Below are 26103 nucleotides of genomic sequence, written 5' to 3'. Positions count from 1 at the left end.
TTTCAAGTCGTGCGGTGTTGATGTTGGATGGGCGGTGCCCATATATTTTCTTTCATAACCTCTAATCACACATGTAGTGAACAAAGGAAACCAGCAGCTGAAAGCAGCCCCCATGCCACTAAGGCTTCTTGAGGGCTGACAAACTTTTCTCCGCAGTAGAAAAATGTACTATGGCAACAGTTTACAAAGCTATTCAAGTAGGAAATCTCCTTAAAACAGTGAGTTGAGGCAGTCTGTATACATTAAGGCCTATGTGTATATTTAGCAGCTAATTCACTGACTTCTACCCTCAAAGTGTGTGAGAGTGCTACCAGATGTGGTTGTTTGAACGCAACCAGCTTTGTCAGTGTCTATTTAATCACTGCAGTGGTTACATGAAAGCAAGTGAATGATGACTTTCACTTTGATTATGAGCATTGGCTAATTCAGTTAGCATTAACTCTGCCCTGCACGCACAGCATGAGCATTTGCTGTTTATTATTGGTGCTATACTGTTACTGTGTTGAGTTTTCTCAAAACAGTGATCTTGTACAACCTGGGTAACCTGGGTTACCACCATTGTTTTGATGACGCTCCATCCATCCATTTTCTTTTGCTTATCCAATTCAAGGTTGCTCAGATTATTGCACTAGACAAAGCTAATCATTTTGCTGTATGTGAACAGCAAATGAATGCAATTTACATATATTTATAGCTCCTTCGGTTACTCAATTACATTTTCTTACTCATTATGCAAGCTTATCACTAAAGGAAAAAAATATTTTGAAAGAAAACTGCACTGGTTCTCCTCACTATTTCATTAAAAAGCATTTTTCTATGCTTTGCCATTATTGTTTGTACAGTGGACTCCATACAGAGCCTGTTTGTTATGTCAGTTTTTAGTTAGTTAACATCTCTTTTCCCATTTTATATAAACAAATATTCATTGCAGTCTAATTAATTGTTAATTTTAACTGCTTAAAATATTATTGACACATGATGGAAACGAATTCGGTTTAGTTATGTATTCTCAGTATACTGTCACTAGGTAACCAGCAATGATTAGCTAAACTGTGGTACTACTGGTTGTACTACACAGTCTGTGAAATACTGGCCAAATTTAAGCAGCAAAATTTCTAGTACTAGGCAGAATTGTGAACACAAAGAGCCCACAGAATAATAAGAGAGCGTAATAATTGAAGCATATCTTCTGCCCTATGTAGAGAATTTCCTATCCCTCTGCACCAAACAAAGCTTCTGAGGCCTGCCGCTAATCACTGCCCTTTACCTGTTGTCATTCATCTAGAGGAGTCAATTGGTCTGCTTCTGCAGGGTGCAGAGGTAATTACAATTTGGCTATGACTTGTGTTTGGCTCTATTGTCTGACTCTGCGGCACACATGCTGGGATATTGGGGGCTTGATGCTCAAAGCTCATTCAGGAGAGTTCCACTTTGACTACGCAACTCAATGTTCCCCCGGAGAGCTCTGCCACTAACTAAACAAAGCTCAGCCAAGATGAGTCAAGATCATCGCAGTGAAAAATACCTGAACCTATTTTTACCTTTCACTCTGAATGCTTTATCTGTCGAAGTACCATTTTCAATACATCCTTAGAAGCAGAATATTTTTCTTTCTCTGCTTCTGTTCCATTTATGGGTGATTGAAAAAAGTTGCATAGCAAGAAGAACAGTTTCACAATATTGCTGTCTAGATAATTTTGCCAGATCTGCCTCTCTTCAAACTCTGATTTGTATTAATATTTAATCGCATTATAAATTGGATGAGGAATACAATTATGTAAGTAAATACACCTGTCCCATCAAGCAAGAAATTGAGAAAATCCCCCAGCAAGTAGCTTTACTCGCAAGGTGAGATTTGGGAAATGAATGTATAAACTGGGGAAGATTTGCAACACCGTAATCCACATTTCAATTCATCTAGTTCATAGGTATGTCAAATAAACTCCTTACAGATGCATGGTGATACATATATATACACACACACATATATATACATATATATATATATATATATATATATATATATACATACATACACACACACACACACACACATATATATATATATATATATATATATATATTAGGGGTGCAACGATATTCATATCGATATTGAACCGTTCGATACAGTGCTTTCGGTTCGGTACGCATATGTATCGAACAATACAAAATTTGTAATTTATTTTATCAACTTTCCTTCTGACATGCTGTCTGTGTTGAGCGCTCAGTGAATCTGCGTTTGACTACTCCGCCTAGGGTCGACAGTGCAGCCTAGGCGGAGTAGTCGAACGCAGATTCACTGAGCGCTCAACACAGACAGCATGTCAGAAGGAAGAGCGCAGGGCAAGCTAGCAAGACAGAAGTTAAGCTCTCCTTACAACATGGACCTCCCCCACCCTCATTCAGATCTGGCGTTTGGAATTATTTTGGTTTTCATGTGACGTATGACCCTGAAGGTAAGCGAGTCATGGACTAAAGTAAAACAGTATGTTGGATGTGCCATGCAATGCTCAATTACATGGGAACTAGTGTGTTAGCGCAGTTAGCTCGTTAACGTGTTGGCCGTCTAGCCCCATGCACGGGCGATCGGCGGTAGCTCTTTAACGGAGATTTGCCGTGTTGTGGCGTTAAGGTCATTTCAACGAGATTAACCTGAAAGCACTAGTGGGAACACAACGAATATGACTGCACGTTTACATCATCCTAGTGCAAAGACAAGTGGAAGCAGAAAAAAAACAAGCAAGCATGCTACTAACCTTAGCCGAGTCATTTAGACAGCTGTTTAATATGCTGCTGAGAATATAACCCAGAAGAAGCGGATAGTATAGCTTTTATTTTGGAAAGAGCCATTTCTCTGTAATAAACTCTCTTTTCCAAAGATGAGTGATTCCTCAATCAGATACAGGGCTTGCAATATCGCCTGCCCGACGTCCCGGGGCTAGCGATCTTTTCAGTCGGGCTACCAAAATCTATCTCTGCCCTGCCCGTCTGGCTATTGTAGGAAGGAAAAATATATGTCAATGCTTTTGCATTCTTTCAGAAATGTAGCTGGGTAATTATGTCATTGGCATCGGTGAGCCACTGTCAATATGTGACATATTGAAGTCGCGTTTGAATTTGCGCTTGTTTTTTTGCTTTCACTTTGCAATCACGCGAACTGTGTATAGAGAGCGACAGCACTGATCTGTGAGTGATGATAATTTGCGCACCAATTCCTCTGACATTGTCTTATTAATCGTTAGCTTACTATGCAAACATGACAAGTGAAATCTCCCGCAGCTTAAACATGTGAGAGGTTGATCGCGCAGAGAATCGCTGAGCTTATGTGAGTGCGTGTGTAAAAGCAGCAGGATATATATTTGACTACGATGACCTGGATGACTGAGAACCTTCACAGACAGATATATATTTTAGTTCTGCTGAGCCAAATAAGACAGGTCAGGGTGAAGAAGTGACAGCCAAAGAAAAGCTTACCACAAAACGGAGAAGTTATGACAAATCAGACTATAAGGCAAAAAGAAAGTGCAGCTTTATGGTTTCATGGACAAAAGAATTTCTGTGGCTGCAATATGACGAGCTAAATAACCAGGGCTGCACATAAGTGGTCCGCAGGTGCGCATTCGCTGTCAAAATAAAAAACACGCACAAGGGTTAGGGTTAAATTTAAAAACTGTACTTTTGAGTTAAAATATATATTTATAATTTTAATAAATGACAAATTAAAAAGGCATGAACATTTTTTTTGATATCGAAAAAATATCGAACCGTGACACCAAAGTATCGAACCGAACCGAACCGTGAATTTTGTGTATCGTTGCACCCCTAATATATATATATATATATATATATATATATATATTTAATATAACTGATGGGTGCATTTCCGATGACATAATATTTGACATTGAGAATGCAATTCAGATACTGAGGTCAGCATATCCACATAAAGAAAAGCCTTCAAACTGGTCTAAACGTGACGCTTCCAGTGTGTGTGTATTTTTAACTTTTTTATGACATCAAAAAAGAAAAATTTCCTTAAAGTAGCACGAGCTCTGGTTTGTGACCTAAAAGTTCTTGTACACTCTTCATAGAGGTTTTTCGAATGTGTTAAAGATACCATTATATTTTCCATATTTTTGGATGCAAAGGAAGCTTTATTTTATGTTGTTTAAGAGAACCGTGGATATCACTTTTTTTTGGACTGACAACAGCCAGGGACCAACTTGGGATTTTGTTTACTCCACAAAGGACTCTCCTCAACAAAAATCACTTTGAAGCTGGAGTTTCAGCTTGGCTAAAGCTAAAAAGAGGGGCTGAGTCAGCAGGGGCCCTGCCAAGGAGTTAAAAAACCGGAAGATCTAAGTTACATTATATCACTGAGTTCTTTATCTTGACAGTTTAACCAAATGGAGTTCCGGTGCTATTTATTGCTATTCAAGATCTCAGAGACATCATAGTGTAATGTTGATGTTTGTGCTGCCCACTCTCATACTCCCGACTGGACTCAGGCTTGGATAGGTACAAATGTCCCATCTTGTCTTTAAAATAGATATAAAGGTAAAGGGCCTCCTTTTTCAGTGGGTACAGTAAGCTGTACCTTAAATTGGGTAACCAGGTGTTACTTGAGGTGTTAAAAACTCACTAAAAAAAAACTACCATCAGATTCTGCTATATTTGATTTTGATACACTGCAGACTGGGCAAGGGTATATTATCATCGGCTTGTTGTTTAGCATACTGCCACATTCAGAGCTGAAGGTTGTCATAGCAGATTATTATATGTATCAAATTCTCTTTATATACAATTCTTTGGATTCAAATGTTGCTGCTGTGCGCACACGTATACTCATGGCGACCCTGAAATTATGGACCCACCCGACATAAATCCTTGTTTAACTCTTGGTTAGAATTATCCATGAATATGAGTGTGTATTTGCAGATGGACAGATGGAAGCACTCTGCAACCTTATAGTTAGGTATTATGAGACAGAGCACAATTGCTGTTGTCCCATGGAAAACCATCATGATAAAGCATAGAGTATGGCCCACTAAATTGCCATCCCCGTGCCAAGGTCTCCTTTACTTTTTGGCTTTAGTGTCGTGACAGACTGAAAAAAATGTTTCCTCAAATGTACAAGTCATTTAAACAATTCTGTTATATAAAGAAATATATGAAAGGGTTAATCCTACTATGCAAAATAAGGCAACTAGCAAACCAAAACAGCTACACTCTCCAATATGTGGTTAGCTAATCAGTTATTTAAAAGCCAGGTCGAGTCCATTAATATGGACATAAAAAAAGTTGCACCCATATTGACAATAAGTCATGGCAGTAACAACCAAGCTCAAGATGGTGATTTGGCTAATCTTAGCTCAGTTACCACTGCACTTCATCTGGACACAGTCGCCTGCAGTGATGTAATGGTGTAACTCAGGATACTGGCGATACAGGTGCTAAGCGGCTGATGGAGTCTGAAATGTGTTCAGATAAATTAGGAGCTGATTTGCAGGTCAGTGTAAGTAATTAAAGTTTTGTGGCTTACATAGTTTTCACTAATTGAGTCATTGTGATACTAAACGCTCCAAATGCCCCCTCACCCCCGACCTTTACCCCCACCCTTTCAAGGTTGATTACCTGTTAAGTCACAGAGTTTGTATTTTGGTTTGTTGTTGCACTTTCCTCGATTAGTTCAGTTTTTATCCACTTTCTGCTTCTTTTTTTTGTTCAAGGACTAAATACTACTCCTTGGGTTTAGGAAAAGATCATGGTTTGGGTTAAGCTATGCCCAAGTGATGTGGTCCTGAACAAGCATACACGCTGGCTGGAAGTGAGAACATTGCCTTGACCCACTGCATCACAACAACAACTCCAAAAGCAAAGGACACCTTGTGCATTTTTCTCTGGAATGAGAATGGGCTGGTTGGTCTCACTTGAAAAGCTGTGTTGGAAAACAAATACAGACCTTGCTCCTTTGTATTGACAAGGCGAGTTTCAACTTTTTGCATACTGATGAATTTAGGATGAAAGACTCTGTTTGGAAAAGAATATTTTAATAGATGTTTGTTTTTTTATGCATTGCTATGGATGCATCATTTATACTACTTTTTAAATTTCTGTATTGACTGAATATAAATATATTGGACAGTATATTTTCAGATTTTAGTAAATAATGCTTTTTTTAAGTACAAGGTAAATAGCATTAAATGCTGACACATATTTTGATGCTTATGCATTAAAAACAGCATCGGGATTTCATGCGTGAGTGTCGCTTCTTTTCTGGACCTCACCGAGCATTTTTCTCTTAAGATTTTGCAGCATCATATCAGCACAATGTGTCAGGCGTTTTCTACAGTCTACTGAAGAGCCAAGTGACTCCTGGGAAACAGAGTGCTGTGAAACTTCCTGTGCAGAGGTGCACTTCCTTCCCAAAGTCAATGAAGCATGAGGAGAATCCTGAAAGATGACGGACGACTGGAAGCGCTCAGATTTTTCATCTAGACCAAGTCAGAAGCCGTGACTGCCTCTCCACGATGAACCCGGTCTGCCCCACCTCTCCTTCCTCTGAGGTGGTATAGCTGCATCGAGGCAGGAGGCAGATAATGAAATCACACAGGATTATGTGTCACAATTGACCTGTATGGACCTCGTTTCTGTACTCGAAACTAGAATTGAATCCGTCGAGGTGTTTTTGCCTGTGTGAGACAGAGAAATGGAGAACACGAAAAGGGAAATCTCAGCCCTGCTCATTTTCCCCCTACATTTCAATCTCTCTTCAGCATATTCTTTTTGCATCTTTTTCTCCTTTAGCTGTGACAGTCTCTCTTCATGTGGGAAGAGGCTGCTAATGAATGTGGATGTGTGTGATGGAAATGTGTAGGTCTCCAACACAGCTTTCTCTCTGAGTGACAGAAGCTCCACAAGGGTTTAGAAGCTGGCTTAAGAGGTTTTTTTGTTTGTTTTTTTTAAAGCAAACAAGGAACATCTTTTTTCCAGATGGCCACTGCAAAATAGAGAAAACTGTACCAGTGGAAGCGTCTGCCTAAAGTACAAGTTCTTTTGAGCAGAACTATTGCTGTCTGACACAAAACAGTCCATTTATACGAAAAAAAAGCCACACACGGAATAAAACAAAACTCCCAGAATCCAGCTTGGCCTGTTGGTTTTGTAACGGGCCTCACTGGTGGTTACGGCGCTCAATCTGTGTTTGGAAAAGTGACAAATACAAAATAAAATTTCTATCAAAGCTATCAGGATGGAAGCATGAGGACAGAGTAAATGTTTATTTTGCAAGTCTTACCGGTTTGCTAAGGCTGCTCCTATCAACCTCTGCTCTAATCTTTGAGTATCTGGTGTATACTCCAAACTAAATTGCTGTTTATTCTATTCTGTGGGTGTCAAAGCCTCCGTCTGGTGCTGAATGCTATCAGGGGAATGAGGGTCCCAGGATGCTCAACACTGCTGCTGACACAACACTATTCCTGAAAGCCCTGCCACTTGATTTGCCCAAGCAAAATGTCACAGTAATTGTGAAGATTTCTATCAATGGGAAAGAGCTGACGAGGTCCCACAGCCATCAGATCTGACAGACTTAATATGTGCTCAAATGTTGTCTGCCACACTAAAGGCTTGCAGGTTGACCAATTTTACCCGGAATGTTCCACCTCAGCTGGTATTGACCGAGCCGACGGTTTTCACTTCTGTAAATCTAGTGTGAAGTGGAGCTTTAAGGTTGTGAAATTGTGTTTTTAATAAAACGGGATTACTTCAAAATATTTTATCACACCTTTTAGCTTTTGCTTTGTATGCCATCTCAGATGGCATGAAAACAGACAGTCAGTTCATAGAAATCCCCAAATCATGGGTGTGCTTTGATCCTTCAGTCCTGCAGGATGAGTTCATATAAAATTAGTTGCTTATTTTACATTTTCTGGCATAGAACTGGGAGAAAACATCACTTCATAATGGCAGCGAAATGATAATAAAGCTGAGAAATTTGTTAAAATGTTACTATAAATATCACAACCTGCTGAATAGTTGCTAAGAAATAAGTGAGAAATCGCAACTGATTGGTTACTAATAGGCAGTGTTGGGTAAGTTACTTTAAATTAGTAACTTAGTTACATTACTAGTTACTTCTATCAAAAGTAACTCAGTTACTTCAAGTTACTCGTTACTTTCAAAGTAACTAGTTACTAGGGAAAGTATCTTTGGTTTTACTCAGACTTCTCTTGTTAATGTGTTGCTTCCGTAACTGGATACCCAAAAAGATTGCCAGCTTGCTTACTTGCCACAAGTGCACTGTGCCACCTACCAATAGAAAGGAAAAAATAATCTGCATATTTCCACGAGAGAAATCCCACGCCTGGACCGTCGTTGACTGCTGCCATGATTCTAGCCTACGTCACAGCGTCACGTGCGCTTTTTACATCCAACACAAAAACTGCAGTCGTGGTGCTTTCGATTGTACTCAGAACTCTGAAATTCTGCCTTCTGAATAGGAAGATGTAGGTAACACCAGACTGCAGATGAGCTGCTTACAGAGCTGGACTGGGACAAAAAATCAGCCCGGGCATTTTGACTAGAGAGCGGCCGCCATTATAGGAAAAATCATAAAGCCTTTGAATGAAAATAAACACTGTTGTGACAGTGATGTACACTGTTCTGATGCATCAATCTATCAATCGTTTTTTGTAAGATTCAGATAATTATGTTTTAAAAGCAAGACATTTTAAATGAGAATAAGAAAGAAAAGTATTTCTTTGTGCCCCCCTCTCCCTGTTAATGCCCTACCTGGCCCCCTGGCAACACTTTGCTAGACCCGCCCCTGCACAGTTACCAGCTGTCAGCTACGTAAAAAAAAGGATCCTGGTGTTATTTGTCTCTCAGAAACAGTTCATAACTTCAACTCATTCATGTCACCTAAAAGGTAAACCTGTTTCTCCATCACAGCTCTGATGATTCAGTAAGGACATCTCCTGGTTTCATCTTCATGTTTCCCTCTCACCACATATCCAAACCGACATCATGACCAGCAGCTTTACAGCTGTGGCTCCAGCAAACATCAGCTGATACTAGAAATTAATATTAAATCAATTCTAACAACAGCTGATCAAGCTTAAACGTGCTGCTGTTGTTTAACGCGACATCCGCTGGTTTCTTCTTTCTGGCGCAAAGTGGGCGATAAACAAACAAGAGAGAAAAGCCGATCAGCTGATCATTGATCAGTCTCATGATTGAAGTAGAAACGGGAGAGGGAGGGGGAGAATGAGAGAAGAAGAGGCAGCTGTGCAGCTCCAGCTTTGTGTCTTTTTTGTTGTAGCTGAAGTACGGGGCAAATTGTGTTCATTTTCACCTCAAAACGAAACGCGTAATATTTTCTCTGAATATGAGACGATTCTGTTTTTTAGGGGACGGTTGGCAACTTTAATAATTAACCTTATGAACAAAATAAAGTTCAACATCAGTAACATCATAGCACCCACCCAGCTGTATAGAAACTCCGTCATGCTAGCTAGCACGCAGTACGAAAAAGTCAGCATAACAAAAATAAACTCCACCCAAACTTGGTTTATATCTGACCCAGACAGACTGCAGGTCATAACTTCTTACCTGAAGTTCAGTTCACCTGACACTCGGACCGGCGGCCGCCTCAGGTCTCTGCTTCTCCTGCCTCTTTCCCTCATCCACCTGCTGGCCTCCACCACTTACTAATGTTACTGAATCTGTGGAAGCTCCGCGATGCCACCACACGAAGTAACGAATAACGAGCCTATCTAAATCCCAGTAACGAGTAACGCGTTCTAGCATCCTCAGTGATGAGTCCCATCAGTGGGGTTTTGAAAGAATATGCTGTCCTGTAATCAACTGCGTACTGCCACTTGGATTAAATCATTTTTAAAGTTATCCCGACTGTCACAGAAAGAAAAAGGACAGTTTGTGTCTGTGTATGAAAGCAAATCAAACATAATCACAGTTTCTAGGGGCCTACGGGAGGAGCAGGAAGAACAGTCTAAAGTTAGTGTTTCCAAATGGGAAATGAGTCATCAGATGTTACAAATGTAATAAAATTATACAAATTATGTTTGCTGTGTAACAGAAGGCACGCAGCAGATTATTCTGTTTCTATGTGTTCACAGCTTTCCATGTGGATTTGTTGTTGTTGTTGTTTATTTGAGTTGGTTTGTTTTTTTGCAGCCACAACTCTGGAGCATTTTTTTCCACACCGTTTGTGGTTCATCTCTAAGGTCTACTCTTACAGCAATGCAGCAATTACAGAAAAAAATCAAACCATTAATATCCTCTTGCAGTATCATTAGGTCAGTTTAATCAAATATTCAAAACCAATGTGCATTAAGAGCTTAGGTAACTCTTAAATTCAACCATCTACAAGGCTAAATGCATTGAATTACCACCAGCTGGTTATGATATTTCCAAAAGGAGCAATTGAATAGGTGTCACTAATAAAATTCCTGATAAAAAGTGTCACTACTGGACATAAATAAACACACATTCCTGTAATGCTTCTCTATGTTTATTTAGGAGTTGAAACTGTTTTGTTTCCAACAGACTTTCAGTGTCATCAAATAATGGTGCTTACACCCAAGACACCTAAAATTGCATGTTTGAGTTCCAAGACTGAAGCAATAATGGGTAATAACAAAGCAAAAAGCTTTTGGTTTCATTTTTAGACCATAAAAAATGGAAAAAAAGTCTAGTCAACCGAACTTACATCCAAACTAGACAAGTAAACGATTTGTGAGTGTTGTTCTGTAGAAACAGAACTGAATGTGATGTTGCACAACTTAAGGTTATTTCTGTCCTCTCATAGACCCGAAATTAACTATTTTTATTAATGTTATTAACCACAGTCTTTCCCAAACAGTTTTGTAATGACAAATTCCAAACTGCCACTGAATGAGTTTGCAGAATACACTGGTTGGGATGGTGTTTTGTTCTTTCTTTGTGTTTATTTGAAGTAAGAACGCAACTAATGGTAATTTTAAAGATAAAAGCTGGGTATTGTATATGCACTTAAGCTCGAAACAAACCATGAATTACAGACAGGAAACTAAAAACCAATGTGAACTATTGACTCAAATTAAGTATTGTGAGCTTTTCCACCACAGCACTAACCAGAAAGCCAAAGAACCTGCAGGAGCAATCGCACACAGTCGCAGTGACACTTTCAAAAACAAATGCTATGGTGAGCCAAACGGCTGAGAGAAATAAATGGGTACATACACGATTATTAAGCACGCCAAGAGCTGTATAAAGTTCTAGGTCGTCCATATTTGAGTAGCTTCAGTTATTCAATAATGTGGCATTTTTAAAGGTGCTTAGTTTGTTATGTCACTAGCTGGAAAGTTTGTAAAAAATTATTTATGAGCAAAGTTTTCAGTGAAGTAAGAGATTTTGAAATGAACAATATTTGCATTTTTATAGACTGTGACGATTTCTCGGATGGAGGAACAGAAGTAATGCAGTGCAGCATGTCTTAAAACATGCCTCGAATCGACCTATGCCTTTGCTTCCTTCCCACTTTCTTTCTGTATGTGCACAAGTGCAAATTATTTTCATTTTATAGGGCTGATTCTTTCGTTATGCTGCTATTCAGTCAGCTCAGCTCTTGTTTGCTAAACCTGTTTTTTGTTTCAGACCCATGACGGGAAAAAAGCAGAGAGAAGGTACTTGAACTCTGTTTGATCCTTCAGACAATAATACAGAAAAAAATATAAATTGTACCAACAATGTACCTACCTACACACATACATTTATCGCCTACAAACTCTATGTCCTCCAACTAAGAATGATTTGAGTGAAACATCACAGTATTTTTCATCCCAGTGTAGTATGTAATTTATTTAACAGAGGGTTTGTGTTTCAGCTTGAAATCTTTTGTGGTTCTTCACCTTTGAAATGAAAAAGGTAGGGAGGAGAGACATCTGCCTTGCTTTTAATGGGTATCACAAATGTTTTAGTAATTCCACTCCATCTGAAACTTCCCTCCCCTTCGGCACCCTCCCAAATTATAGCAATGGAATGAAGCTGAGACTCTTTGCCTTACAGAGCCTTAGTGTTTTCCCCAGCTAAGAGGATCGGAAAGATTCATCCTGTGGCTTTGCATCATGGAGGGTAGCAGTCAATCCAGCAGTCAACAGCTTCTGTGGAAAGATGTGAGTCAGATTTCTTCTTGTTATTGGTTTATAGCAATTAACTGATTATGTTTAATAATTATTGATTTTTTTTTTTAACCCATGTAGAATTTGAGCTCTCTAAAGTCCAAAGAAAAGTTTTATTAGTGACTTCAAAAAAGTAATATAATCATTCAGTATTTCAGATTTAAGTTACCTTTTTTCTTTTTTTTATTCAAGAAGTGTGGCTTGATCTCTTGCTGAGTGATGAGAGTTTTGCCCTGAATATTAAATTTTTCATCTAAATCTTTTTGGATTGGCTTTTCACCTTGGCTTTCTTCTTTTATTTCCACTCTCATATGTAGTCTCATCTGGACCATTTTATTTGCTTTATATCTATAATATCTTTGCCTCTCAAATGAAAGGAGCATACAAATATACACCAAGAAATGTCTTTATTTCAGACTTTATTATAAAGGACCAAGACAGGCAGGATTTTCAGCTCTGAGATCTTTTTTTCTGCTACTTTTTTCTCACACACTTAATTTGTTGGAGAGAACTTGCAACAGAAAATGAGCACAGGGGTAAATACATTCATAGCGGTGTAATATTATATTTTTTTCTATATGTATGACAAAAGTAAACTCTTTTACCGTGCATCAAAGAAATGATGACATTTTGTTCTGCAGATATTCATGATGAATACACAGTACGTGAATAGTTATGATTAAAAGAAATCACCTGTGGCGTCTGACTTGTATTACAGAATTGCTTTAGCAGGAATTAAAATGCTCATATGAGTGTGGCCCAGTGTGATAAACCCCTGCCTCTGCTTGTTGCTTACGTGAGCTACCTTTTCTGTTGTTGTTGTGGGGTTTTTCTCATGAAAGTGCTCACTCTTTGCATGATAACAGCAGGGGGCTCCAGGCACTCTTCCTCACAAAGCTCAAGAGGAATTGCCTGGCTGATTCTGAACTCCTAAACCTTTAAACACTAGTTGGCGGGTGCTGTGCGCTCAGACTGCTTACTCTGTCTCCATCCGTGCCTTTATTTCTGTCTGTCTGTCTGTCTATTCAATCCTACATTCTTCCTCTGAGTATTCGATATTCAAAGCACAGGCAGAGAGGTTTGTCCTCTTGTTAAGTTTCCACTGCTTATGCAACCTGCCACAGGAGACCAGACGATTTCAGCCACCGTTTTTTGTTTTTTTTTTTCTTTCTGAGAAATTTATATTGCAAGGAATTTCTGGCTCCCTGATAGTAGCCCTCTGCTTTTCATCATGCCCTAGGAATGTGCAACACTTGCACCTCACATTTTTGTGGCTACTGTTTCTAATATGTCAAATAAAAACAGTGGCTATTCAATAATAGCAAAAGTATAATTTAGGTTTATAAGTTATCTTGAATAATGATTTCTGTGTCTTTCCTAAAGTTAAGCTGCTAATGCATTTAGCTACCAGAAATTCAATTCGTCTTCCCGTTAGTCATGCCACATGTATCCTGCAATTTAAAATAAGGAAATAAGACCAGAACAAATGCATTATTTGGAAGAATTGTGGCTAATCTTTTATCAGCATACCAGTCAAAGGTTAAAAAAAAAAGCCATACCACTGTTATTTTTAAATAATTCCTGCATATTATACAGAACCCTTGTATGTTAAAATGCTACCTAATCTGCCAGGGTTAAATGCTATAACAACCACAGCCACAATAGAAAAAGAAAGCTGCTTTATCATCATTTAAAAGACAAGATAAGCAGGATTAATTTTGCAAACTGAAGTTGGTTCTTTTTTTTTGGACATATCTGCTTTTCTGTTGTCCTCTGAGACCTTCAAAAGGGCTCCAGTGTGAATGAGTAGCTTTCATTTTCTCCCTGCCTGAGCTCTGGTGGAACAAAAGCCTGTCTTTATTAATTTGTGGCCTTAAGCTTGGGGAATTGACTACTGCAGGCAGAGTTTTAATTTGAAGAAAAGTTTAATAATTGTAACCTTTCTGTGACATGTGTAGCAATCTGTTCTTCCCTGCGCCTGGCACAGGGATGGCTATATGTTTTTGTCATCAGAATCCTGAGAGGTGGATACATTTTTCGGAGTAGCCAGATGAAATGGCAGCTGTTTGGGTTAAATGCTGTACTTGTAAATAGGAAACTGAGACAAAGAAATGATAGTGGAAGTAGCAAGTTCAGGCATTAAAGCAGACAAACTGCTTCAGAAAATAGCTAGTTCTTTGACAAAAAAAAAAAAGGTTTAATGTGCAAACTGTGTACATAAAAATATTAGCAGGAGAAATCAACTCGAGTCCCAAACAGCCTTTTGCAAGAAATATCCAATTGCAGAGCTTCAGCTTATGTTATGTACACCTATAATAGCAGGTTAAAGTTAAGTGAAAATGAGCAAGGCCAACCTTTACAAAACACAAAGAGTGATCTGTTGATCTCAACAAGCTGCTGCAACTAAAAATTTCAGATGTGTTTTCCACCTGTGCTTGTTTCCTGAGCACTGCATAAATTACAACTCTCCCGAGGCCCACCTTCAATTTACTAACTGTTGGGATAAGTAGCTGCAGATTTTCAGTCAGTGACTAAAAAAGCATAGTAGGTAATCCACACCAACCACATAGACATCTCTTTGATCTGTACACTAAAGCAAACACTCTATCACATTTAGTCATTACGAGGGGTTAAAGTGGGATTTGGGAGGCGGGGGGGAGAAACCCTAAGATTGTGTGTGGTGGTGCAGCGTGGGAGAAAGAATCACTTAGAAATCATTCACATTGTAATTTGTGCTGTGAGCTCCAGTAGATTTGTGTTCTGTACAGACAGGCTGACCTGTACTGCTGCTCTGAGGTTTCCTGCTCTTTCTGGATTTAGGCAAATTAATTCAGCGAGCTATAAGTTGAATAATAAGCTGGTACATGAATTGTTATTAACTAATTAAACAAATCTAGCATGAGCTAGAAAATTATGCAAATGCAAATGTCCAGTTCATGAAATAAACGAGCTAATCGTTAAAAAAACACTCATCTTGCTCTCCTGTCATCTCTTTCTTACGTGTTCCCTGCCTCTGAGAGTGAAGTTATTACATATTAACTTCTTTTCTTACAAGCTGATATTATTTGAACTGTTTGCGATTTAGCAACTAGTTCGATGCTGAAGCACAGTAGCCACAACTTTATTGCCATCTGCACCATGAAGGCATGGCAGGGATAAGAAGAAAAAAGGATTTCCTGAAAGTGGGTGAGTCACCACTGAATGGCATTCGTTTATTAATGAGCAAGTCATAAGTTAGTAACTGAGCAGCAGACAAAAAATTAACTTACTCTGCTGTACTATGTATACAATCTGTCTGTCAGATTCAATTACGGATTAACTGAAGGTGCAGGAACAGCATTCCCTTTTTAACCCCCGATCATTAGAGACTGAGCTCAGCTAGGGCACATTTCAGTCTGTGTGTTCTCCAGAAAAGACATGTTATTGTTTTTATACTGTTTTTGACTAGAGTCTGTATTAATATCAAGTAAAAGAGGAGGTTATTTTCAGCCTTTTTCATTATTCTTCTTTTTTTGTATTATTTATATTATTTGTGGCTTATGCTTTGTATTATCAATGCTTCAGTGAAGCTCTGCTCAAACCGGTTTGAGTGGCCAAGTGTAGTGCTGTACATGCTTGGCCGGCCACAGGCCGGGGCTCTTTTGTTTAAAAGCTGGATCCAGGAGACCAAAACAGTCACTGACCTTCCAGCCTACTGGATGATGCCCACTGATGTGGACAAGGTCTACACTGAGGTGGACTACAAGACAGACTCGTCCTCAGGTACAGCTAAAAAAAAAAAAAAAAGGCACATGGTAAGTGCATCTGTGTAGAGAATTGAATGTCAGGGATATGTGCTGGCCGCACAAGTCCGTGTGGGCACAAGCCCACACTTTCTGACCTGTCACCATACTTCAGATTTTGCTCACTCACAACCAGGCTGTTTTTCATTTAAGCCAATGTCCCTACTGCACCTTTGTGACAGTAACAGAGACAGAGGCAGGTGTGGTGAAAGCTCAGAGACAGGTATTCATGCCCTGTTTGGTGGAAATCAAGAGCTGGAATAATAGCATCTTCAAATACCCAATTATATTTGTCCACCACTGTTTCCAGAACTGCTATTGTTAACTGTGAGGAGGGTGTGGGCCCCTGTTAAAACAGCAATTGCCGTCACATTACCATTACATAGAAAGACAGACCTATGTTAGACTAAAAGCTTCATTCAAAGAAATTCATGGTATTTCAGGCATTGTTTGAGAAAGGCTGTTTTATTTAGTGCTGTAACAACTGCATTCTGCAGGCCCGTGCAGATAACAGCGACTTAAACTGGATGCAGAAGTACTACAGCTGTGCCCAAACACAAACTTGGTCAAACTGTTGTAACTTTGTAGTTTGGATGCCGACTGAATGTGTTGTGGTTTGTGTCTTACCAGACGTGGACTTTGACAGCAGCTCTGTCAGAAGGAAAAGCATTTTCACCAAGGTTTTTCTACAGTCTCCACAACACCACAGTCTAAGCCTTTAACCAAGTTACAACTGCAGTGTGCAATTGAGAGGTTCCATCACCTGTTCATAGGACCCAGTTATGCCTCCTCAACAAATGGTTCTAAGCCACATTCAGACTGATGAACTTTTGCATAGTTTGTGTCTTTTATACTTCTTTTGACCTTTTTTAAATTATTTGCCACTTCTTTTATTTGAATTGAAGTGGCATTATTAACCTTTCCATGTAGGTTGCTTTGTAACTTTAATTAAACCTGTTGTATATGTACTATATCAACAACTATAAAAAGATTCTTTATATGAAGGTACTATATGTAGCCTCAGTTCTTCAACCTAGTGATGGTTTTACAGCTTTTGGTTGCATTCATCCATACGTAGAAGAAATTTGATTTTTAACAATATCTTTATTCTTTTAACTAAAGCGAAACTCACCAACACACTCTTCTCAGCTGAAAAATCACCACACTTCCCTTAAAACTCAAGGAGAAAAACGGGTTACCCCATATTGGACCACCTGGTTTTTTGTTTTTGTTTTTTGTCTTTTTCTTTTCTTTTATCTTTTGTCATGGAAATTGTAGTAATGTGTCTGACAGTTTCTAAGGGGTAGAATTTCTTAGAATATGTCCAATAACAGCCAGTTATGATTTAATGATGATTTAACCATTTATTACCTTTTTTCATACAAATGATTGGCAGGCAGAAACACAAAACGCGGCCATGACAGCGCTGAAAAATTTGTCTTTGCTCTCAGTGAAGTAAGTCAACAAACCTGCTAATGGGATCCCAAACTTGTACTACATTGTTGCCATAAACCAGTCACATATTTGCATTTTCTGTATTTCATAAGACAATAATAGCTCCATGAATATATTTTCCCATTCCTTTAATATAGAAACACAAATGTTGCATAATGTTGTTAATGCAGCATATGCAGGTCACATTCATTCATATTTTATGTTATGGTTTTTAATTTCATAACAACACTGGAATATATATTAGCTGTTGCACAGCACAAAGATAATCCCTTCAAGGAAAATCAAAGAACACCATACTGACTTGTAAGGCCACGCTTGTATTTCCTGCATATGCATCGAGTCACCCTCTTTTGTTACTTCTGCGCACATTACTTCTACGCTCTCGCTCATGTCAAATTCATAATCTGCCAATAAAATCTCCAGGTAATAGTTTATGAAGAAGGCCACTGTTCTTAGTCACATGCTTGCCAGTGATATGACTTCCACAGCGTTAGGATGTGATGTCTCCTTGTAGTGTAATGCCAATAAGAAACATTAGGATGTATGTGTGCTTGTAGTGGAAAAAAATCTCTGCTCTAGCTTTCAGATCTGATGCTTTCTAAATGTAAATTTCAAGACAGTCCACAATAACTACTACATGATTGCCAAAAGCATCCACAAAATGATTTGATGTCTGTGTAGCAACTGCACCAGAGTTTCACAGCTGTAGCATCTCTGAAAGTGCTGGACACACTCTTTGTTTCAAGCATAATCCAGCATAAGGTTCACAGAGGAGCATCTATAGAGGTGTATTTTTGGGCCATCTGTGGTATGCAGAGAAGTGCAAACTTGATCTTGTCAGCTGTCAAGAAATACTCTTTATCTACTTCTGGTTGAACTTTTCCTTCAGTATCCTTCTCTCTAACAAGTGATTAATTCCAACCCACCTGTGGCTACATAAACTGTATTCCTGCTGTTCACTGGTGTTGCCCTTTGGTATAACACCCAACTGTGACTTCTGCAAAGATTCATCTGCCTGTGACCTCTGTACAGCTACATCGGGTGGCATGGCTTCATCCATCTTTGATCTCTGGCCAGCGATGTCTGGTGGCATAGCGGGTGCAGTGTTGTTCCCTGGGAGAGCTTGCTATGTATTTGTCCTCCAGTTAAACCGCTCAGTCTGTGTCGCTTTGATTTCTGTTACGCCAAGGTGCATTTCATCGGCTGGTTTGCTTTAAAAAGATATATATATATATATATATTTATGTAGCTAAAGAAAGACCCAGAAAAAACAATCTGTCAGCAAATGTTGCTGAAGTTGATGTTTGATCTTATTACAGCTGCTGCCCACGTTATGTAAAACCTCCTTGTTACTCTCTTACTTGCAAGAGCATTTATGGCATTTGATAACAAAATAAGTATTCAACACTCACATTCATTTGGTTGTTGTTTGTTGCATAATACAGGCAATACAAAAATATGGAATATATATATATATATATATATATGAAAAATATGTGTTGCTCAAGGTTGCTAGCTGTCACCCTGTGAACTCCATCCCAAACAGGTTTGCATGGAAGACACTGAAATGTCTGCAAACACTCACCATTTACTCTCGAGTCTGTAGTGAAACTTGAAAGCGTGTGACTCAAACCAAAAATGGAGAATGCTCGTCTTCAACCAAGATGATGGGCTTCACCGCTGCAGCCATGTTTCAGTAGACACAACTTTTAGGCTGAAGGCCCACCCACAGCTTCACTACATTTTGCTGAGGAATAGTGGTGTGTGTTTGCAGACAGGTCTGTGTGCTCCATGCAATTTACTTTGAGCTTAGACCAATACCTAGGCCTTTGTTTTTATTCCAAATTGATTTGTTATTGTTCAGTTACCATCAGCAGGTGACTAATATTGCTAATATTTGGGGCATTTATAAATGCATCACATTAATAATCTTAAGTTGGTCTTTTGCAGGTTGAGGCTGGAAAAGGGAAGAAGGCGAAGTACCAAACCTACCAGCGAATTGCTCTGATTCTCGCTCTGGTCTTCCTGGTTTTGGCTCTCTGTGTTTTCAGCCTGAGATATCTGTGGGGCCCCAGCCTGGGGAAGGTAAGACTAAATATCATCTCCGTGATATATGCCAGTCATTAGCCTTATTGCCACCATCTGTGGTAAGTGGATTCTTCATGAGAGACAGATGAAAGCCGCCCTGAGTTTCCACATCAGGTTACATCAAAGAAAAAAAAAACTATGTGAGAAAGGAAAATGGATGGCCACACAAAAGAGCTCGAGGCAGTCTCTGCAGTCTGTATTGTATTCTTGTAGATTAAAAGATGTGTGGGCTATGGAAAAGACAGCTGTGTTTCGCTCTGCTCGTGTTTTGGCTGTCAGATCTGTAATTTTATGAATTCTTGGCCCAAACCACAAACCACTTTTTACTATTGTAAATGTTGCCCTGTTGCATTTATCTGCTTTCTGCTCACACTGTAAATATGGTTTCACAATGACAAACCGTGATAACTCAAAGCTGACCCTAATTGCTGTTGACCAGAGTGGCTGCAGCAGGACTGAAGCCTCTTGGCAATGTAATTGGGATAAACTCTTGTCCTGGCAATTCATCTTGTAAAATCCAATTCAATCACACTTGATGGAGAATATTTTTACTCTCCTCTTTTCCCCTGATTTTCCCAAGGGGCCAAAAAAGCTAATTTACTCGGGCTAGAAGGAAAAGTACAGTACATCAATAATTTCACATCTAGAAATTGGATGCTCTATACATTCTGAGCTCAGCTGGTAACGAGACAGAATGATTTAAATGAAATGATGGTTAAAAATTAGTACATATTTCAGACCTGAAATCATAAGGCTGCTTTGTGTGAACTCTAAATGGCATGAAATGAAGAGAGGGATGTATAGTCTGCTGCTGTTATACCAACATCTTTGTTGATAGCTAATAAACATTAATTCACAACATCCTTTGCCACTGTTCTTCTATGTCTGCTTCCATTGAGGTACAAATTTCAATTGCAGACAGTCCCTTCTAAGCTCAGGTTAAGCAATGTTCAGCTGCACTTCCTGTAAAGACGGTGTTGTCCACGTTCTCTCCTTTCAACATAGATATGAATCACCTTTGAGCCATCTCCTTTGTCCTTGTTAAATATTTCATGCCGGAGGTAGAGCAGTCATTATTTCCACTTTAATAAGCTGTGATCATTCTCACGTGGCACAAAATGTGTTGATGGTAGAGGTTGCCCAGGCGATGAATATCAAACCTGCGGACCCTGGGTTTTGCTTTAATAGGGTCTGGGGGGAGGCTCATTGTCTGGCCTCCGCATCAGGGAGTGAGACACAGTTACTTCAAAAGAGAGTCGCCTGTCTGTCAGATAGGAAGGAAGCTCCCTCAGTCACAGTACAACTCAGTTATGTGTTCATAAAAACAAAACTACAAACACTGCGCTGGAAATAAAGAAATTGATTGAAACAGTGGATTGATGGATGGATTGATTAATTCTCCTGCATCCTCGTAGCAGCCAATGCCTCGGTTCGTGAAAGGGTGTGAGATCATATGCAGCAGGATGCTTTTTGACTCACTAGCTAATCCTGAGCAGCGTCTGGCAGCTATGTGTATAGACCCTGGGCAGCAGAGCACAGCATTAGAAGCCGAGGGGAGGGATCCTAATCTATTTTAGGAAATAGTTGTGTGTGGGAGGGTGGGGAGGTTGTCTTATATGGGGCACAATAAGATCAGCATTCTGGGGATAGCTCAAATTCAGCTTAAGCATAAGGTTTATATGAGAGTGCCCATTTGAAATACATAGGTTTTGATATAGACAAATGCTGCACATGCTTGTACATGTAACTCTGGTTCCCCAGCTGCATGCATATGAGTTCAAATCAAGATTGGCTACAGAGTCTGCACATGCACAAAATTCGCCTCATATCAAATATTCGTGTTTTACCTCAGGCCCAATTTTGTTTTTATACACCTTGATTATTTTGTTGTGAGTTCCACATTTTTGGAAATATTAAATGTAGTGATATCACACACCTCAGGAATGCTGAATGCCACTTGCCTTTCGGTGCTCAAGTAACTAGAACATGCATTTGAATCTTGTTTAAACTCAACAGTGAGGTGAGCATTATCATGTAGGGTCTATTTACTTCTGTATCGTCTGTACTACACCTGCTCTAGGCAGAAGAATGCATCTACCCACAATAAGAGGCTGACATTCAAGACAGGAAGACAGGTTGTAAACAGTGATGGTGTCCCTCTCAGCTGTGCTGTAATGTAAGCTACCTGCATCCTTCTTTTGATTCGTTCTGGTTCGCAACTGCTCACAACTGCTATGGGTTCTCAGGATGTCTGCTGGAGACGGCAGCCCATAGCACCAAACTTTGACAACACACACAAAGCGAATAAATAACGCTTTAGAGCATAGCAAAAACATCTGTATTTAATTTGGCGGCCTCAACTGTCAATAGTAGGTGAATCAAATCCCAAAGTCCTCCACAGAGATATAAGATTCCTTCTTACGGGCTCATTTTCCACTAATCAATGTTTTCATTAGGAATGTCTTAAAATGTTTTGGAGTTCTTTATCTGCCAACAAAGATACCAATATACGAAATATTAGATAATTTTTTCCGTAAATATTAGTAAGTGACATGTCTTATTTTTCACTATGGGCCAAATATCAAAAGATAAATAAAGCCAGATCAAATTATTTTTTAGGAAACTAGAGCCAGATATGTATTTCGGGTGCAAAACAGCAAGAGTAAACGACTTCCACGTCAACAAAAAGACAAGCATATGCAACTGTTTGACCACAAATTTGTCCTAATAGCTTCATAGTGTGTTAAGTTATCATCAGCTGTTGTGTCAAATATTCAATTAATGTAATTACCCAGTATGGGGGGGATTAAATAAAAAGTCTGATTGCACAGTGTCACCAGAAAACAGAAGTTTAATAATTACTCAGTTTTAAAGTGAGTACAAAACACATTTATGAGGAACTCATTAAAAAAAGATAACACTTTAAAAGTGTAAAGCAAAAGATTCACAAGCAGAAATCGAGTTGGTTGAGAACATTCCTGATGTGGTCTCTTCACAGTTTGAAACCTGTTCTCACTGTTTCCTCCAGCTGTTTTAACAGATCCTGAATATGAGAGGTGCAAAGTAGATGCTCGAATAGCGTCTTGGCGACAGTTAAAATTATACTCGAATGAAAAATACGGCGGAGCACATGATTAAAAACATGTTTTTACTTTTTAATAACCTACAGTGGATGCGCTACTCTTTGTTGGTCACAGCAACAGCTTTGCATTTAACCACCAAAGGAAGCTGAATGCGTGCTCAGATCTTATTGCTATAATACTGGGTAACGTAACTCCCTCACTGTATGTGCTCAGTCGGTAGTGCAAACTATGTACCTTTATTAAAAAAACAAATCCAAAAAGCTACTAAAACACGCATACTTATTACACACCGCATATTACATAGATCGCTGACCTTAGCATTGCAATTAGAAGTCAAAACCACAGCACAGCTTCAGCCATGAACGCTTATGTTGTCACAGTTCACCAAAGGATTGTGACCTTTATGTGGTATAAATAACCGCATAAAGGTAATTTGCTCTGTGCATTGTTTTTCAGTGTGACATGATAACCACTGGAGAGCTTCTTTTAATTACCTGCAAACATATGTTATTACAGAGGCCTGGGGAAGATACCCTGCTATCATTTTCTCTGCCTGTGTGAGCTTGTGTTTGCGATAGAGAGGGAGAGAGAGAGCGAGAGGGCGTGGTTGCGCTTGTCTACATGCGATTGTTTGCGTGTCAGCGTGCATTGTGTGTTTCGGTGTGTAGATTAGGTGCCTCTGCATTCTCTTTTGGCTTACGGCAAAGTTCTGTTTACTATGTGCTCATTATTGTTCTGGGCCACAAGTCTCACTGGGGGATTTTGCCTCCTTGTAAATTAATCCTCTGTTATTACCAGTTTACATCAGCAACTCTGTGAAAATGAAATCTGGCGGTGAATCCAACAGAAAAGTGAGAATAATTTGCCTTAATTAAATTATTTTTATAAACAGTTCCTCTGACAAAAAAAAGGGATTAAACCTAGACAGTGATGTATGCTGTGCATAAAGTCTGTGGCACATAGTATACAAAATCCACATTTTCATGTCATTAAAAGTGATATATTTGGTACTATTTTTAATTCATGAACCACTTTCAGGAAGATTATTTGCAGCCAGCAGCAGACCCAGAGTAATTGTGAGGCTGTAGACATTGTAAACCAGTTTTTCCTGGGGAACCTTGAATGGCTCGCAGGTGCTATTGGTCTGTATGGCAAAACTGCCTGAGAAATACATGAATGTCAAACCAGAGGAAAGTGGTCCATTATTCAAGCTGAAATTGCATTGCTCACCTTGATTCCTTTCCCTCTCTGGTCCCAAGGTAGCTGCTGAGTTGTCGCTCCTGATGGCCTCTTAAAGGCCTCACTGTCAGGACCGGCTTCTTTAATGAACACTGCTGCGCCTGGTGCTTTTCCACTGGTCACAGGTGTATGGCTTTTCAAGGCTGGCCCCCAACCCCCACCCCCTTTGTTTATTTATCGTTCGTAGGCTGTATACACCCAGCAGACCCCACAGTGTCCAGCTGTCAACATGCAGCAGGGGAGGACACACAAGATTTGATCATGATATGTTTTTGTCTTTCTGTCTCGCTGCTGCTTTTTTTCTTATATTTTCTCAATGAATAAAAGAAGACGATGCAAACTTCTCCTCAGGAGTGTAAGGAGTTTGTTTACTCAGTCTGATGCGAAGGAATTATTATTCAGAGGAAGCAACAGGGCTTATCTAAACAGCTGGTTTGGCAGGACCTTTTGGGAGGGCTGCTTCTCAGTCAGTAATCTTTTCTGATTTTACATGTCAGGCTCATTCATTCATTAGCAGGCCAGTGTCCACTGGTGTTTCTCCCTGGCTGTTAAATTAGGCTGCAGTGGGCTCCCTCCTAAGATGATGCATTATGCCTTCTACTTGGGTAAGAGGCGGAGGGTGGGAAGGGTGGCAGACCAGGAAAAACAAAAGAGAGTTGTTTTAAATTGTTTCCAGTGGAGTGCCTGAGGTAGGAAGGCTTCATGGCAGTTGTTACACATTCCTTTCTTCTGGGATGGTGACTGCAACAGAGAGCGTGACAGCATTGCAAAGCCCACCGGGAGTCATTCATTGTGCCAGGGAGCATTTTAGTGTGTTTGTGATTTCATTTTTAGACGCCTGAATAATATTTGTGTAGGAAAGATCAGCATCTTAATTGTCAGCGCTTTATTTTGCCAATACTTCAGCAGCTCATGTGCAGCATTTTGCATGCGCGCCGCGGTGAGTTAACAGACATAAATGCACGCCTTCTTTTTCCACACTCTGTTTCCCCTTCCTCCCTGTCTCACTAGTGTGACTGCCAAGTAGACTCTCTGCTCTGTTGTACAATTTAGAATGTGATTGAGCTTTCACATCCACTTTCACTCTCCCGGTAAGTCTGCATCTCTTCTAGGCTCAACGTGCATTCACAGCCACAATGCTAAAGCAGAAGCTGCAGACTGGAAACACACTGTTCATCTTTCCTTTCGTGATATATTTGAGACTGCAGATAGAGATGTTGCCGTTGTGTCATTACATACTCTGATGAATCATATTTTTAGAAATGAGTTAATCTCAAAATGTCAGCGTGCTCCGCTGTATTTCTGTCAGTAATTTAAAAAGTTGCATTGACTTTTGTAAGTTTTCCCCATTAATCATGCTCAATATGTGAAGAGAGAAGCAGCACCTTTAGGTCCCTGCCTGGTGCATGTCTTTATGTTAAAGAACATTCAAATAACATTAATTGATTGGACCTGTGAAGTGTGTGGAAACATTCAAAGTTGCTCATTTTAATTACATGCACATCTAGATCCACCAGGCTTGCTTTTCATTTTTATTTCGTTTTCCTTCATTGGTGGAAAAAAATGTGTAAAATCAGCAGAACACATTTTTTTAAATTAGGACCTTTCATCCTGTGACACTTCAAGTGTTGACACAGAAAATGAGTAAAGTAAACCAGGCAGCTCAGCTTTCAGGAATGTAATGAAGCTCATTATAATTAGATATTTATGCCAGATTTTATGTAGCCATAAGTCTCGATTTAAAAAACTAATATGCCATTTTACCAGCGGTCTTATGGGCTAACCTATTGTTACAGCTTTAGTTGCATATCTGACAGTTTGAGACCTTCATCTCCAAGGATGGCTGACAAAACTATGGAAACACACACACACACACACACACACACACACACACACACACACACACACACACACACACACACACACACACACACACACACACACACACACACACACACACATCTATATATATCTCTATCTATATATATATATATATGTATCTATATATCTAGAGAGACAGAGACAGAGGGAGAGATATACATAAACTTATATATATTATAAGGACATATATATGGGGAGCATGTTAGCAGCAAGCAGTCCAAATTAAACAACACAAATTACTTCATTTGTCAATGCCATCTAGAACAACACATCCAAAAAATTTTGTGATCAGATACTATGAGGAACATCATTTGTCTGTGCCTTCCAAAACCATTACAAATCACAGCTGAAGAATGGATCGCTTTTATGATGTGATAATGCAGTAGCTAAGGCAAG

General features: G+C 39.4%; 1 protein-coding gene across 4 annotated transcripts in view; it reads left to right on the top strand.

Annotated features, from left to right (window-relative positions):
* The first annotated feature begins 2438 nt into the window (after window positions 1–2438).
* The window catches only part of tnmd (tenomodulin), a 77420-nt gene continuing 53755 nt past the window's right edge, over window positions 2439–26103 (top strand). Inside the window, exons 1-4 of one of the 4 annotated variants that reach the window (XM_026146082.1) lie at window positions 11656–11684; window positions 11885–11925; window positions 12067–12173; window positions 19367–19501. In XM_026146082.1, the coding sequence (XP_026001867.1) occupies window positions 12126–12173; window positions 19367–19501 (183 nt within the window). In that variant the 5' untranslated portion in view covers window positions 11656–11684; window positions 11885–11925; window positions 12067–12125. Of the gene's footprint in view, window positions 2457–11598; window positions 11685–11884; window positions 11926–12066; window positions 12174–15888; window positions 15942–19366; window positions 19502–26103 lie in introns of those variants that run through there. The other 3 variants (XM_026146102.1, XM_026146092.1, XM_026146074.1) reach the window with 3 other exon arrangements.

The sequence above is a fragment of the Astatotilapia calliptera genome, chromosome 2 (genome assembly GCF_900246225.1).
Source record: "Astatotilapia calliptera chromosome 2, fAstCal1.2, whole genome shotgun sequence".
Lineage (NCBI taxonomy): Eukaryota > Metazoa > Chordata > Actinopteri > Cichliformes > Cichlidae > Astatotilapia > Astatotilapia calliptera.
Note: the sequence above shows the minus strand (reverse complement) of the source record. Positions and strands in the feature narration are given on the sequence as shown.